Source organism: Pelmatolapia mariae, linkage group LG16_19 (assembly GCF_036321145.2).
Source record: "Pelmatolapia mariae isolate MD_Pm_ZW linkage group LG16_19, Pm_UMD_F_2, whole genome shotgun sequence".
Classification (NCBI taxonomy): Eukaryota; Metazoa; Chordata; class Actinopteri; order Cichliformes; family Cichlidae; genus Pelmatolapia; species Pelmatolapia mariae.
The window spans coordinates 11,302,396-11,315,621 of record NC_086241.1 but is presented as its reverse complement, the minus strand read 5'-3'; the positions used below and the strand labels follow the sequence as shown (position 1 = coordinate 11,315,621).

Here is a 13,226-nt window from a genome sequence, read left to right as displayed (position 1 = left end):
TGCTTTCTAACAGTTCTGAAATCACAAAGTAGCGAAAGAAAGGAAAATTATTTACAGTATCATCAGTTTTTGTTTGTTTTGTTGTTTTTGTGTGTTTGCTTTTAAGCAAAGAGCAACAAGTACAAAATCTTTCAGAATGAGCAACAAGCTCTTTGCATCACACACTTAAGAAAAACAAAAAACAAAAACCCACTGACACTGAATAATTCTTTTTTTAAAACCAAAATGTAACTCAAAATTTCGGGTTATTAACTTAGAATCTCGTCTTAATAACCCAATTAATCCAAGTCGTTTTCTCAGTTTTGAGTTATTATTGCGATTTATTGACTTAGGTGGGGGTGGGGACCCATGTCAATATATATTTGCAAAAAGGCACGTGAATAAAATCTTGAAATTCCACAAATTTCTTAAACATTTTAGCACCAATACTAAATAAAAAATGTTTAAAAATGTTTTCATTCATTCACTGATATTTTTTGCTGTATATTTTATATTGATGTGCATTAAACTTTGTATAATAAATGCGAGGCAAACAGAATGCAGTATAAACACACACAAACAAATACAGGTTAAAGGTATAAAGGAAAATTGTTCGCTACTGTATATTAAGGCAGTTTTCCTGACTCCTCATTAGCTTAAATGGAAACTAAATTTGTGTTAATAGTCTCGTGTGATGGCGTGAAAGACCCACATAAGATGAAGGGAGGAATTTATTCTTTTTAAACCGATTTTTAGAATCCAGTTTGAATCTTGCAAGCCTGCAGTTTTACACTGAAAGGTCCCACCTGGAAGTGGCTCATTCACTGGAGTGAGATCGGCTGGACTGAGGCGAGGCCCCTTTTCGCCATTCTACTCCGCTGTGCGAAAACCAACGTTACATCCCGGACTGCACAACATCTGGACAGCTGTAACAGTGATCGGGTGACGCACATCTGGTGGGAGAGAGGGCACAGTGATGCTCGGCATTACAGAAATGACAAACGGGTGAGCGATTTGTTAAAAAGTTTTATTTTTTCTAAAAAGAGAGAAATTGGTCTGAAAAGTTGACAGTCCGCTATGCTCTGTTCTTTTGTGGAGTGGAAAACTGCAGTTTGGTAATTTATAAGTCATCCAAGGCGGTTTGACCTTTTAAAATACACAATGTACTTCAGAGGGAATACTCTAAAATAGACGTAATAGTAAAGATAATTAGTAACATAGTCATATTTATTGTATTGCATCTTTAGAACAACTTAAGCTCCCCTTTAGCGCCTCCTACCTAGTTGCTTTCACTGTGGGAAAAGGTAACGTAGTTTTATAACATATGATTAGAACTAAAACACGTCCAGCTATCACATGTAAAATGATACGTAATCAGAAGTGGGTTTGGTTTAAGAAACCTCTGTTTAAATAGCTGTTTAATCTGTTTGGTCTGTTGCTCTGTGTGGCCAACGACATGGTCTGGAGGTTTGAAAATGATGTTACCTTATGTTTGAATATTTTTAATAATTGCAACAAATTTTCTAAAGAGCACTACTGTTTTTTAACGACTTTAATTTTTCAATTTTATCCAAGTTTTCCATTTTGCACTGTTAAAGATATAGTGTTTATATGACGGTGCAGAATTTAGGCCACAAAATCTGGAGTTTTTAACCTTGCACCAAATGAAAATCTCCAAGACTGATTTTTAACAAGCTTTTTTTTGAAAATTTGGGTTTATATTTAATACATTTTTGTTGACCTGGTAATCATGTGTGCAAGTCACTGATGTCACTGCCATTCTCACATCCACAGGTCTGTTTTCTGGTGGAAAACAGACCTGTGGGTTTTTCCAAAAGCACAAAACCTTGAGAATATTTTTCTCCAGAGGGAGGCATTATATATTTTTGTGGATGTTTTCTTTCTTTCTTTTTATTAAAAAAATGGAGGAGGATGTTCCTCTTCTCTGTGACCTCCACCCTGCCCTGGAATGTTCATATAAAGAAACTGGACAGTACTGCTTTCCAAATCACTTCCTGGCTAAACAGTCCCTTTGGGACTGCTGTTCAGAGCAGTAGTTTCTCCACACAGCATGAATGCTTCTGCAGAATTAATTATGGGTTAGGATGAATATGGCTTTTATAAAGCACTAAAAGCTCTAAGATGACTAGCCCTTCTAAAAGCCAGAGGATTGCTGCATTGCCATTGCATTACATTTTTATCTGATCCCACATTCTGTTGATACAACCAGAGCTTAGACCAGCGTCTCGATCTCCAGTGTGAACTTGTCCTTGTTTGGAAGCAGTCAAGTTGTGTGATGGTGGATTTAACTGTGTGGGCGATTATTCATACTGTGCTCAATCACTCTGAAATGCAGGAGTTATTTAAACAATTCAGGTTTTAAAAGAAGAAACATAAGTTCGGTATTTTTTTTTCTCCGACACAGTTCCTTCTTATATATTTGATCATTAATTGTTGGAAAAATCTCCATGCACCATTAAGTAATTTATTGAGTCAGCTTTCTCTAATTGTGTACACTGTTGCCTCACAGTGAGAACCTACCTCTTACCGCTCATTAAGAAGTATTTATAGTCATGGGAAAAAACCAAGTACACCCCATATTTCAGTAGCTTGTAGAGCCACATTTAGCAGCAATAAGTCAAATGAATTGTTCTCTGTATGACTTTATCAGTCTGTCAGATCATTGTGGAGGAATTTGGCATTGCTTCAGTTCATTGAGGTTCGCCGGCATTTGTTTATCCATAGCTCACTTAAGGTCCCACCACAGGATTTCAACGCCTGGGCTGTTGCAGCATGAAGATTCATTTCTTTTTTGGCCATTCTGTCATGGATTCGCTGCTGTGCTCAGGATTACTGTCCCGTTCCAGTTTTAGCTGTTGGACAGATGGCCTCACATTTGACTCTAGAATACTTTGGTTTACAGAGGAGTTCTTGGTCGACCCAGGTGCCAGATCACACACCCCTCCCTTCACACTATGCACGACAGTTGGTATGAGGTGTTTGGATTTTGCCAAAGGTGGAGCTGTGCATTATTGTCAAACGTCTTAACTTTGGATTCATGTCTTACAGAAATCTTGTGGTTTGTGCAGATGCAGCGTTGCAAACCTAAGTCGTGCCGCCACGTTTTGTTTTGTTTGTTTTTTAGAGAGAGGAGGCTTTCTCCTGGAAACCCTTCCTAACAACACATACTTATCCAGTCTTTAACATTTAACATGCTAAATGAGGCCTGTAAAGTCTGAAGTGTAGCTCAGGGGGTTTTTGCAGTTTGTCTGAGCATTGTGCATTCTGGCATTGGGGTGAATTTGCTGGGACGTTCATTCCTGGTAAGATTGTAGCATTGCCTTAACACACACCCGAATCCTCCAGAACAGCAAACTGACAAAACTTAAATGGAGCTTTTCTACTCAACTTGAGGACTGAAAGCATGCCTCATCCATACAACTAATTTTTTTTCTACACCTGATTGCTTTCTGTTTAACATTCACACTCCAATGGATGCACCGGAGAGCAGCTTGGGGTTCAGTATGTTGCCTGAGGATGCTTTGGCGCAGCCAGGGATCAAACCACCAACCTCCTGATTACTACACCTGCTCTACCTGAGCTACGGCCACCCACTGATGACAAGAAAACAACATAGTGTTAAAAGTATCGGGATTGCTGTTTTTGATAAATAAAGTCAAAATAAAAAGAAGATGACTTTGTAACTGATGCAGCAGTTAGCCTCAGTCACAGTAATTAATGAAGGTAACGTCTCCACAGCAAGAGTTTTTTCTTGGCTAATGACTAATTGCTACTAATACATTAAAGGCAATGAGGTTGTGTTACTTTATCTAACAGAAGTCTTTGCATTTTCCTGTTGCTTTTTTAAACTATTATTAATGAGCAAAAATGTATATTACACTTAAGTAAATCAAACCCCCCAAAAAACTGATAAAAAAACAATTGTTTTTGTTTTTTTTTTCCTTTTGGGGGCGCCAAAGTTCATTCCTACAGATAGAAACCATTCACGCCACAGTGCTGCTCTAAAACACTATGGTTCCTCTTTGTAAGTACGCTGAAGGATTGTCTGCGGCTTTTATGAAACCCTGCTGATGTTTTTAGCCTCTGGTTTGCAACGTATTAGAGTGTTTGACAGGAAAAAGCACAGACTTCTGCCTGTAACTCTTTCCCCCATGAAGATGACATTTGACAGCCTCCCCTGTAACCTTAATGATGAGTTTTGACACCTCAGGATATTTCTACAAAGATGCAATTTCATGGCCATTAGAATAGTTTATGTGTTTTTCCTCTCTGCAGAGGCAGAGACCACTCTCACTAACATCTGATGTACACTCAGCCATTTTGTTCTATAAGCAGGCCTGAAATTGGACAGAAGCTGCTCAGTTCAGAAGAGTGCTTGAAAGGTTACTCCTAAAAGGCTTTTAAGAGGTAAAGGGTTAATAAATGCTTCGGTCATGCCTGCTGTCATGTGTAGTCACCTCTGAAAGGCTCATTCAGAGCAAGGAAAACTCTGCTGGGAGCCTGACGGATGCATGGGGAAGTATGGACCAACAGGATGTGTAATGATCGTACAGTAATTACAGAAGTTCCTCAGTGGTGTGTGTTTGTGTGTGGAAAAAATGGCCTTTAAATAGGGTGAGGCAGATGTAGCTATTATTAATCCTGCACACAGAAGAAGAAGTAGCTACTTTTGGCTGCTTTGTTGTTTATAGCCCACATGTTTGATTTTTCAGATTTTTTTCTCATCCTGACACATCCCCAAAGGGATCTGTGTTTCCTCCTGGGATCAAACCGGGAATCTTTTGCTGCAAGAGACTGCGAGCTAAAGATTCCCTACACACCGTGCATGACTTGAGTTCCTCCTCCTTGATTATTTGTATCAAGATTAGCTTGTAATATGTTGTACAGAACATCAGGACTTTTAAAAATTATTATTTTAAAGTGATATGCATTTGTGAAGATATGAGAAATTTTTTTTCTCTCTCTCTGTATCCAGTGATAATGGTAGTGAATCTTTCCAAAGAATTTATGTATCCAGAGAGTTAATCTAAGTTGAATCAGGGAACTGAAAAACTGAACCAATCATATTGTTGGTAGAGATAAATGGGCGCTTGGTTATTTCAGCAGGGAGATATTTAGCAATCTCTTTTGTCTCGTCACAGTGAAACAGCCTGTTGTTAGACATATGAAGGCACACCCATCACTATGATGAATCCCTCACACACACAGAATATAACATGAGCTCAGCCTGTGGTTTATTGGGTTTTACCCTCTTGATTAAAACTGAGAGAAACACCAAATTTTGCAGCTCTGTGAGAATTACTTTATTATCAGCGCTCCTTCGTCGACAGCTCCTCGCGCCACTTCGTTCCTCCATTTTCCCCCTTTTCCATATGACCTTTTATCTCTCCTCCTCACACCCTGACTTCTTCCTGGCAAACAGTCTGTGAGCCAGTGGCCTGAACAACGCCCCCCCCCCCCCCCCCCCATCACTGTCAAACACACACAGTGCTGACATGTAGACACAAGTGACCACAAACATACACAGCTGTGAACAGGAAGTGATGTGGCCGTGTCGACTGAGATAACGGTTGTTGGAGTGTTTGCAGTTATAGCAAAGCGGACTTTGCACCAACGGCCGAAATATTCTAACTACAGTCTGACAAAATATTGGTAAGATGTTTTTTTTTTTACATTTCATTATCACTTTTTGCGATTTTAGCAGCTGCGAGACTTTACTACGTGCACAAGTGAAAGACATGTCAGGGTGTTCCTCTGTTTTAGTTGTCTGTGCTTCCTCATGCAGGTGTGAATCTTGGCAAGAATCAATTTACTATTTTAATTTAACATTATATAGTGTACCTATTTGACCACCTTTGCCTTCAGAAATTACCTAATATTGACATGATTGCATCACACAGTTGTTGCAGATTTGTCAGCTGCACAATCTCCTGTCTTCCACCACATCTCAAAGGTGCGTTATTGGTTTGACATCTGGTGACTGTGGAGTACAATGAACATATTGTTAGGTGGTCAAAAAAAACAGGTTGAGATGTTTGGGTTTTGTGGCTTGCCTGGAAACAGGAAACAGAAAATGAGTACATTGTGGTCATAAAGGGATGGACATGGTCAGCAACAATACTCAGGTAGGCGTGGCACTTAAATGTTGCACAGTTGATACTTAAGGGCCTGAAGTCTTTGCCTTCTTCTTCTGCTGCTTTTTTGGGGTCGGCACAGCAGATCATCTGCCTCCATCTCATCCTGACCCCGGCCACACCTATGCGTGCATGTCCTCCTTTACTACAGCCACAAATCTCCTCTGTGATCCTACTTGTCTTGCAGCTTTGTCTTCAACATCTTTTGTCCAATATATCTACTATCCTTCCTCTGCACATGTCCAAACCATCTTAGCCTTGCATCTCCCACTATGTCGCTAAAACCCTCAACCTGAGCTGTCCCTCTGATGTACTCATTTCTAATCTTGTCCCTTCTGGTTACACGTAATGAAAATCTTTACCTCTGCCTCCAATCTTTTTTTCAGTGCCACACCTTGCAAACCATCATTGCATATTTCATAGTAGGGTTCACTACCATCTTGTATACCTCTTTCACTCTTGCTCCCATCCTTTTCTCACAAATCAGCCCTGACACTCATCCCCACCCAATCCTCCTTACCTGCACCCCCCTCCCCCCCATCTCTCTTGTGCAGTCCGTTGCTTTGGTTGGATGACCCCATGTATTAAAATTCATCTACCCTCAACCTGTATCCCTTTCATTCACATACAATGATTCTGTTTCTTCTACTGACTTTCATTCCTCTTTTCTGCAGAGATTCGAGTGTACATCAGTGGTTTTAGGTGTACTAAAAGCTGTAATTCCACTGTCAGCTTATTGTTGTATAACATATTAATCATCATTGTGATGAAGTTTGTTCTCTGGTATGAACGTAGACCACACATAGGCACGCAGAGCTGGCATGCAACACCTTAAATTAAACGAGAAGCAGCATTGTGCTACTGTTAGCACTGTTTCTTAATCCCACTGTGATGTGTTTCATCTCTTACCTGCAGTGGTGCATGTCACACAAACCGAATATGAAAAGCGTAAGATCTAAGTCAGTAAGAGTAGCTGTAATATCAGCAACGGCCACACAGTGGCAGTGTGTTCATGGTGGAAGGCTTGTTGGGCTTGTGGGAAATGTCTGCTCAGCTTGTGTGTATGTGTGGTGATGACGATGAGTCAGTCTCAACTCAACATATCCCCTTAAATTCCACATTGCACAAATGTCATTGCACAACATCACTTTTCCTCTTTTCGAAATACAGCTGGCACGTTTTATTCGTTCCGAGGAAACTTTTAGAAACTGACTGAAGCATGTGACGAGTGGGGAAGAAAGAGAGAGAACGGTCTGGGATTCATCATGACTGTTATGGCATACTGAGACATGTCGGCCGGAGCTGCTGTGACCCTGTTCCAGCTGCTCCAGGATGTGAAGCTGACATTAAATTTCAAAATTCACACTGTGCATGAGTGTGTGTGTGTGTGAGCAAGTGTTTGTTAAGGCTACGTGGAATGCTGAACAGGTCAAGGCAGGCTGTTGAAGGTGAATCTGCGGGGTGGAAATGTTGCGTGTAGTTGTCTGTACATAATGAGGAGATACATGATTTTTGTCAGCCGTCAAACAGCTTTCAAACCTGAGCTGTACCTTTGCATCTCTAATGGTCAGTTTATTTAATATAAACATCATAAAAAGAACTCCTAAGAAAGCAATCAGAATTAACTCACGAGAAGTAGTAGGTTGTTTTATAGCCAGCACCTTTATAGCTGAGCTGTTAACTTTCTAGAAAATGTGCTAATAAACAATCATAAAATAAATGAAATAACAGTTTTAAAGGTGTTTTGACACCTCTCCTTTTTAGTCTGATTAAATCGACCTGTGGTTGCTTTGTGCAGATGTTAACACCAAACCAGCTGCACCAGGACACAGGAGATGAAGTTAAATGAATGAGTCACATGAACTCCAAAGTGGTTCATTTATGGTGACACCATGATCCAACCCAGCTACCTGTTGTGCTCTGCAAGTTTGAACTAAACACCTTCCTGTTGTAGCCAGGTATGCTTTCTGGCATGCAGCAGAGTACCCCAGATGTTTAGAGTACACAAACTCTAGGAACTAGCCATAAAATGAGTAAAACTGCCCAGACAAAGATGAATGTTGGTCAGTTCTCTGTCTTGTCTACTAGTTCAGAACACAGCACCTTCTTCAAGCCCAGCAGACTGAGTAGGCATGTGCAAGAGTAGCTGCAGATACATAAATAGATCCTTTTAAAATCCTCCAATGAAATAAGAGAACGTAACCTTATATTTGTTTTGTGGGCAGTAAAATATTTAAATTAGGTTTTTTTTACATGTTAAGTGTGATTAAGAGTAACTGCTAATAGTGTGCCCTGCGACCAGACATTTAAGTATTTAAATTTAGGCGCAGGGCAGAGGTAAACAGGCCATCTGTGCAGTATAGTCTTCTTTTAGCTAAAGACAACCTTCCTGCCTTTTCATACAAGATGTAAGGTGAGTGACAAAAGACTCACCTGTGGCAAAGCGCAGCAGGATCAGGGGGCTTCAAGGCCGACAAAGAAATATGCATGTGATCGCTAGACTGCACTTTAGCACATATAAACACGCAGAGCAAGAAGTCACGCACCCTTTGACTTTATATCTCACGAAATGCTCTGTGTGAGGGAGCTTCCTTGATAGAGCGTGCAGATAGTCAGTTGATGGCTGTGAATGCTGTTTACCGAACCCCGTCCCTTCTTTGATGACATCACAGCTTCATGTTTTGAGAGGTCTGCGCCTGAATATCTGTTGTGGTTTGTGTTCGCTGGAGAGGAGCCCTTCCCACATAAGCGCTCCCACATAGTGCTGCGATGAATTATTCATTGAGTGACATTTTGCTTTTTCTCAATAGTTTGTTGTTTGTTGCTGGGAAATAATTTCAGTTTACAAAAGAGAAGCCGAAGCAGTGAAAATAGTATCCGTGCCGATCCGTGTACCCGTGATCAGATATCAGTGCTGGTCCTTACTGCGTTCCAAAGTACAATAAGTTTGTGTCGTGAGGTTGTTGTGTGCTTTTGTTGTGCGTAGTTTAAATCTTGTTTTGTGTTATTTTAATGACATTTTTAGACACATGAACTATTTAATTTTATATAATTACTTCAATCCTTCTTATATTCCTGTCATCAATCATAATAAAGGAGGTTTTATGAACAAACAAGACATCTACAAATACTTATTGGCAATATTGACATTTTTTACTTTAAAGCTCCAACATGAATGCCTTCTTCAGGATTATACACAAGGCACTCACAGTCTGTATGAGTGTATTCTAAGTGTGAGAAAATAAATCTTCTTCTTTTTATCAGCTGTTCGTGCCTTTTCTTCTCCAGCTTTTATGTGTGGTACAGAGAGTGCTGAGGCAGAGAGATGTAGGAGGTGAACAGAGACTGCGTTGACAGTGTTGAAAGGTCGAGGACTCTTCTTCTTCTTCTTCTTCTATTGTCTCCTCCTTCCTGTGATGCATTCCCCCCCTTCTACCTGCTGCAGGAGGGGGAGGGGGAGCATATCTTTTTTGATAGGTGTGTAACCACGTAACCACACCTCTGTGTGCTCAAGGGTGTGAGCCCTGGAGGTGTATGTGAGAGACAAGTACCGGAGTGAGACGCGACTCAACAATTCATACTGGGGACTGAGTGTTTTCAGCTGACGAGAGGTAGGAAGGAAGGAAGGAAGAGAGGGAGGGAGAGAGAAAGCAAGGCAAAGGGGAGATGAACTCTTTGAGGCTGAAAGAGTTGTCAAACTCAGACTTATACAGGCGAAGGAAGGAAAAACCAGACAATGGAAATGTCAGCGAGAGTTTGGCTTGGGACAGCTACAGGTGGGTGCAAACGGTCACATTTACGGTGAGAAATAACGATTTATGCGCACAATTTTCTTGTGTCATAGTGTGTGTTGTACTGGCCGACATCTAAATGTGATCGTCAGTCTTTTGCACTCAGTTTTTAGTAAGTGTGGTCTACGCAGGGCGTTGAGCCCACTTTGGTTTTCACACATGTAAATAGTTTTTAATAGCTCAACAATGACACTTAGCATTTCAAATAAGAAACCATTAACAGTGTGCAGGTTCTTCAAAGGTCATGTCAAGTACTGCGGTGTGCTTACAGAAGTGCTCGGCGAGATAACAAATGATTAACTTCTTCAAATCTGTTTTTGAAGTCTTTGTTCGATGTTTCTTTTAGGGTTTAATCTCGGTTCACAAACATTGATTTTTAGTGTGGGGTCCAAGTGTTGTCAAACTTATCAGCTTCCTTATCATCAGCACTGACTTGCAGTCTCACATAAAATAACAAATCTGGTGTGTGGTATACTACAGATACCTATCTTTACTACAGGCTCTTTGAAGAAAAGTACTTACCGATGTGTTGCGTATTAGCGTGGATGGATAAGGTGATATTTTCTGTGGTGTTTGAACAGTAAATATTGTGGTTGATGGTTGAATTCCTGTGAGTTATGTGAGTAGAAGCAGCAACAGATGTGTACATGTACAGACTTTTGCAATATTGGTTTTTACAATATGATAACATCAGTTTTGGATGTTGGTTTCTTTTTGTCAGATGCTTCTCTCTCTCTCTCTTGCACTGTCGCTCTCCTCTGATGTGTGTTTTTGCGAGTGTGCTGAGTCGTATGTGGAATGCAAAAATGTCAGGAATGCGGACAGAAAGAGGGCTCTCTTCAGAGGTATGTTGAGCCTAACCCCCCCCCCAAAAAAAGCTCCGTCCTCGCCCTGTAACCCTGCAAAAGGGTTTGTAAAGTACGCATGCAATTAACATTTAAACGACTAAATTAAAATCAAACCTTTGGTGAGGCAATAACATCCGACTCAGCAGGTAAGTCTCGTATTCAAATGCACTGTCACAGACAGCTTATATGAATATAGTGCATAAAAATAACAAATAAATTAAATATCTCTGTGACAGTTGTGACTATGCAGCAGACACTCCAAAAAAAGGTGGTGAGAAAGACAGTGTGTATTTATTTACTCCTGTATTTCTGATCCACTCTGTCATGTGAGACGCAACTCAACTGTTCCAATACTCCTGACACAGAAAGGATCACTAAGGGTTTTCGCTTAGACAGCAGCTGTCCTTCTCTCCTGCATCGGCTGGAGCTTTCTTTAGGTGCCTTCCCATCTGTAACAAATATCCAGCAGGGATGACCACATTTACCCAGGGCCCTCTTGATGTGACGTTTTTCTGCTTCCCTGGCCACTCTGTCTGTGGAGATGGTGTTTGCTCTGTGTTGTAGTGACCTGATGACACCCAGTTTGTGATCCAAACATTAAATACTGGTCCGTATGCATTGGTTTATAGTACACATTAGCTTTTAAATGTCCCCCATTACTGATGGAAATCTCACAGGCTAAGAAGGGTAACCTGCCACTTTTCATATCCTCCCTGGTGAATTTGATGTGTTGGTCCACCGAGTTAATGTAATCAGTGAATTGTGGTATGTCCTGAGATTTGATTTTCACCCAGGAGTCATCCACATACCTGAGCCAATGACTTGGTGGTGTTCCAGGGTAGGATAATAAAGCCCTCTTTTCCACTTCTTCCATGTACAAGTTGGCCACAATGGGTGAAACTGGGGTACCCATGGCACACCAATTTTTCTGCCTTTATTACTGAAACAGGTGGAATGAAGACACAGTTCCAAAAGCAAACACACTTGGTCGATGCTGAGTGGTCCTGTTGCTGACGTTGGGGTCATCCTGTAATCTCTTACGAACTACCTCCAACGCTTCCGTGACTGGGATGCAAGTGAAGAGAGATGTAACATTGTACGAGACCATTGTTTCATCTGCCTCCATAATGACATCTCTCACCTTCTCAACAAAATCCAAGGTGTTCTGGATGTGGTGTTCAGAGCTGCCTACTAACAGGTTGCAGATTGAAGCCAGAAACTTTGAGATGGTATAGGTGACTGAGTTGATCACACAGACAGTTGGTGCACCCTGTTTATGTATCTTCGGTAAACCATACAGACTTGCTGTAGATTCCCCTCGGTATAGCCTGTAGTATGAGGTCCGGTCAATAGCTAACGGCTTCAGACAATCGATCACCCTCTTCCTGTAACCACTTCCTCGTTCTCGTTTCAGGGGCTCATTAGCATTTTTGTCACTAAGCAGTAACAAAATTTTCTCATGATGATCTTTCTGGTTTAGCACAACCGTGCACCTACCCTTGACTGCCAGAAGGATGATAATGTTGTTGTCATTACTAAGTGATGTGAGTGCCTTCCTCTCCTTCATGTTGATGTTGGATGCTGGAGGCTTTGAACTGCTGAGACAGGCTGAAACTTTCGTCCGTAGTTGCTCTGCTTCCACGTCTGCACTGTTGTTGTTTTGAATCGCTGTTCTGTGGCTGTGATCAGTTCCACTAGCGGGATTTGTCTCAACGTCAAAGCAAAATTCAACCCTTTAGCAAGGATGTTTTTCTCTGCTTGGATGAGTTGTCTGTCAGACAGATTTTTCACCCATTTGTCCAAATCCTCAGCGTGGCATCCTTCTCACATCTGGCTGCTGAGGACACTCTCCATATTTTGCTATGGTGATCAATGGTCATGACAATGTGCATATTAATGATCAAGGAAGTGACCTCACAGCCCATTGTTCATTCCCTGGGCTAGTTTCAGTCATTGTGCAAATGTACTGTTTATAAGGTTGGGGAAACCTGCAGTCAGCTGAGACTGAAGAAGTCACTTGGATGAGTGATGAAACGTTTCTCCCACTGAAAACGCTACGTCCAGATGAACAGAATCAACTTTTTGGGAACCTTTCTCAATGACGAGTTTGACGTCAACATATATCAATAAAGACGCAGCTTGACGCGACCACAGGGTCTGGGTTTTTTCAAGCCCTAATAAGCTTATGCACAGCTCGTTCATACCCAGTCATATTCCTCTAGAAGCAGGCTTGAAATATGACACAAACTGCACAGTTCAAGTAAGAGGAACATGGGCTATTCCTAGCAGGCGTCCAAGGGGGAAAGAGATAATATTTATATTTCAGAGAGAAATATAACCAAAGAAACAGTGCTACAGGATTTAACAGTGGCAGGTTATCCTTAATTTTCTGACCTATTTTTGGTGCCAGACTTGTCCGATAAATTTTCAACAGAACCGAAATGAAGCGGATC

At 41.1% G+C, this 13,226-nt stretch overlaps 1 protein-coding gene across 3 annotated transcripts in view; it reads left to right on the top strand.

Moving 5' to 3' along the window:
* The first annotated feature begins 822 nt into the window (after positions 1–822).
* Positions 823–13,226, top strand: part of LOC134645346 (LIM and senescent cell antigen-like-containing domain protein 1) — a 34,743-nt gene continuing 22,339 nt past the window's right edge. The window contains exon 1 of one of the 3 annotated variants that reach the window (XM_063498752.1): positions 823–984. In XM_063498752.1, coding sequence (XP_063354822.1) covers positions 956–984 — 29 coding nt within the window. In that variant the 5' untranslated portion in view covers positions 823–955. Of the gene's footprint in view, positions 985–5,564; positions 5,653–9,831; positions 9,911–13,226 lie in introns of those variants that run through there. The other 2 variants (XM_063498753.1, XM_063498754.1) reach the window with 2 other exon arrangements.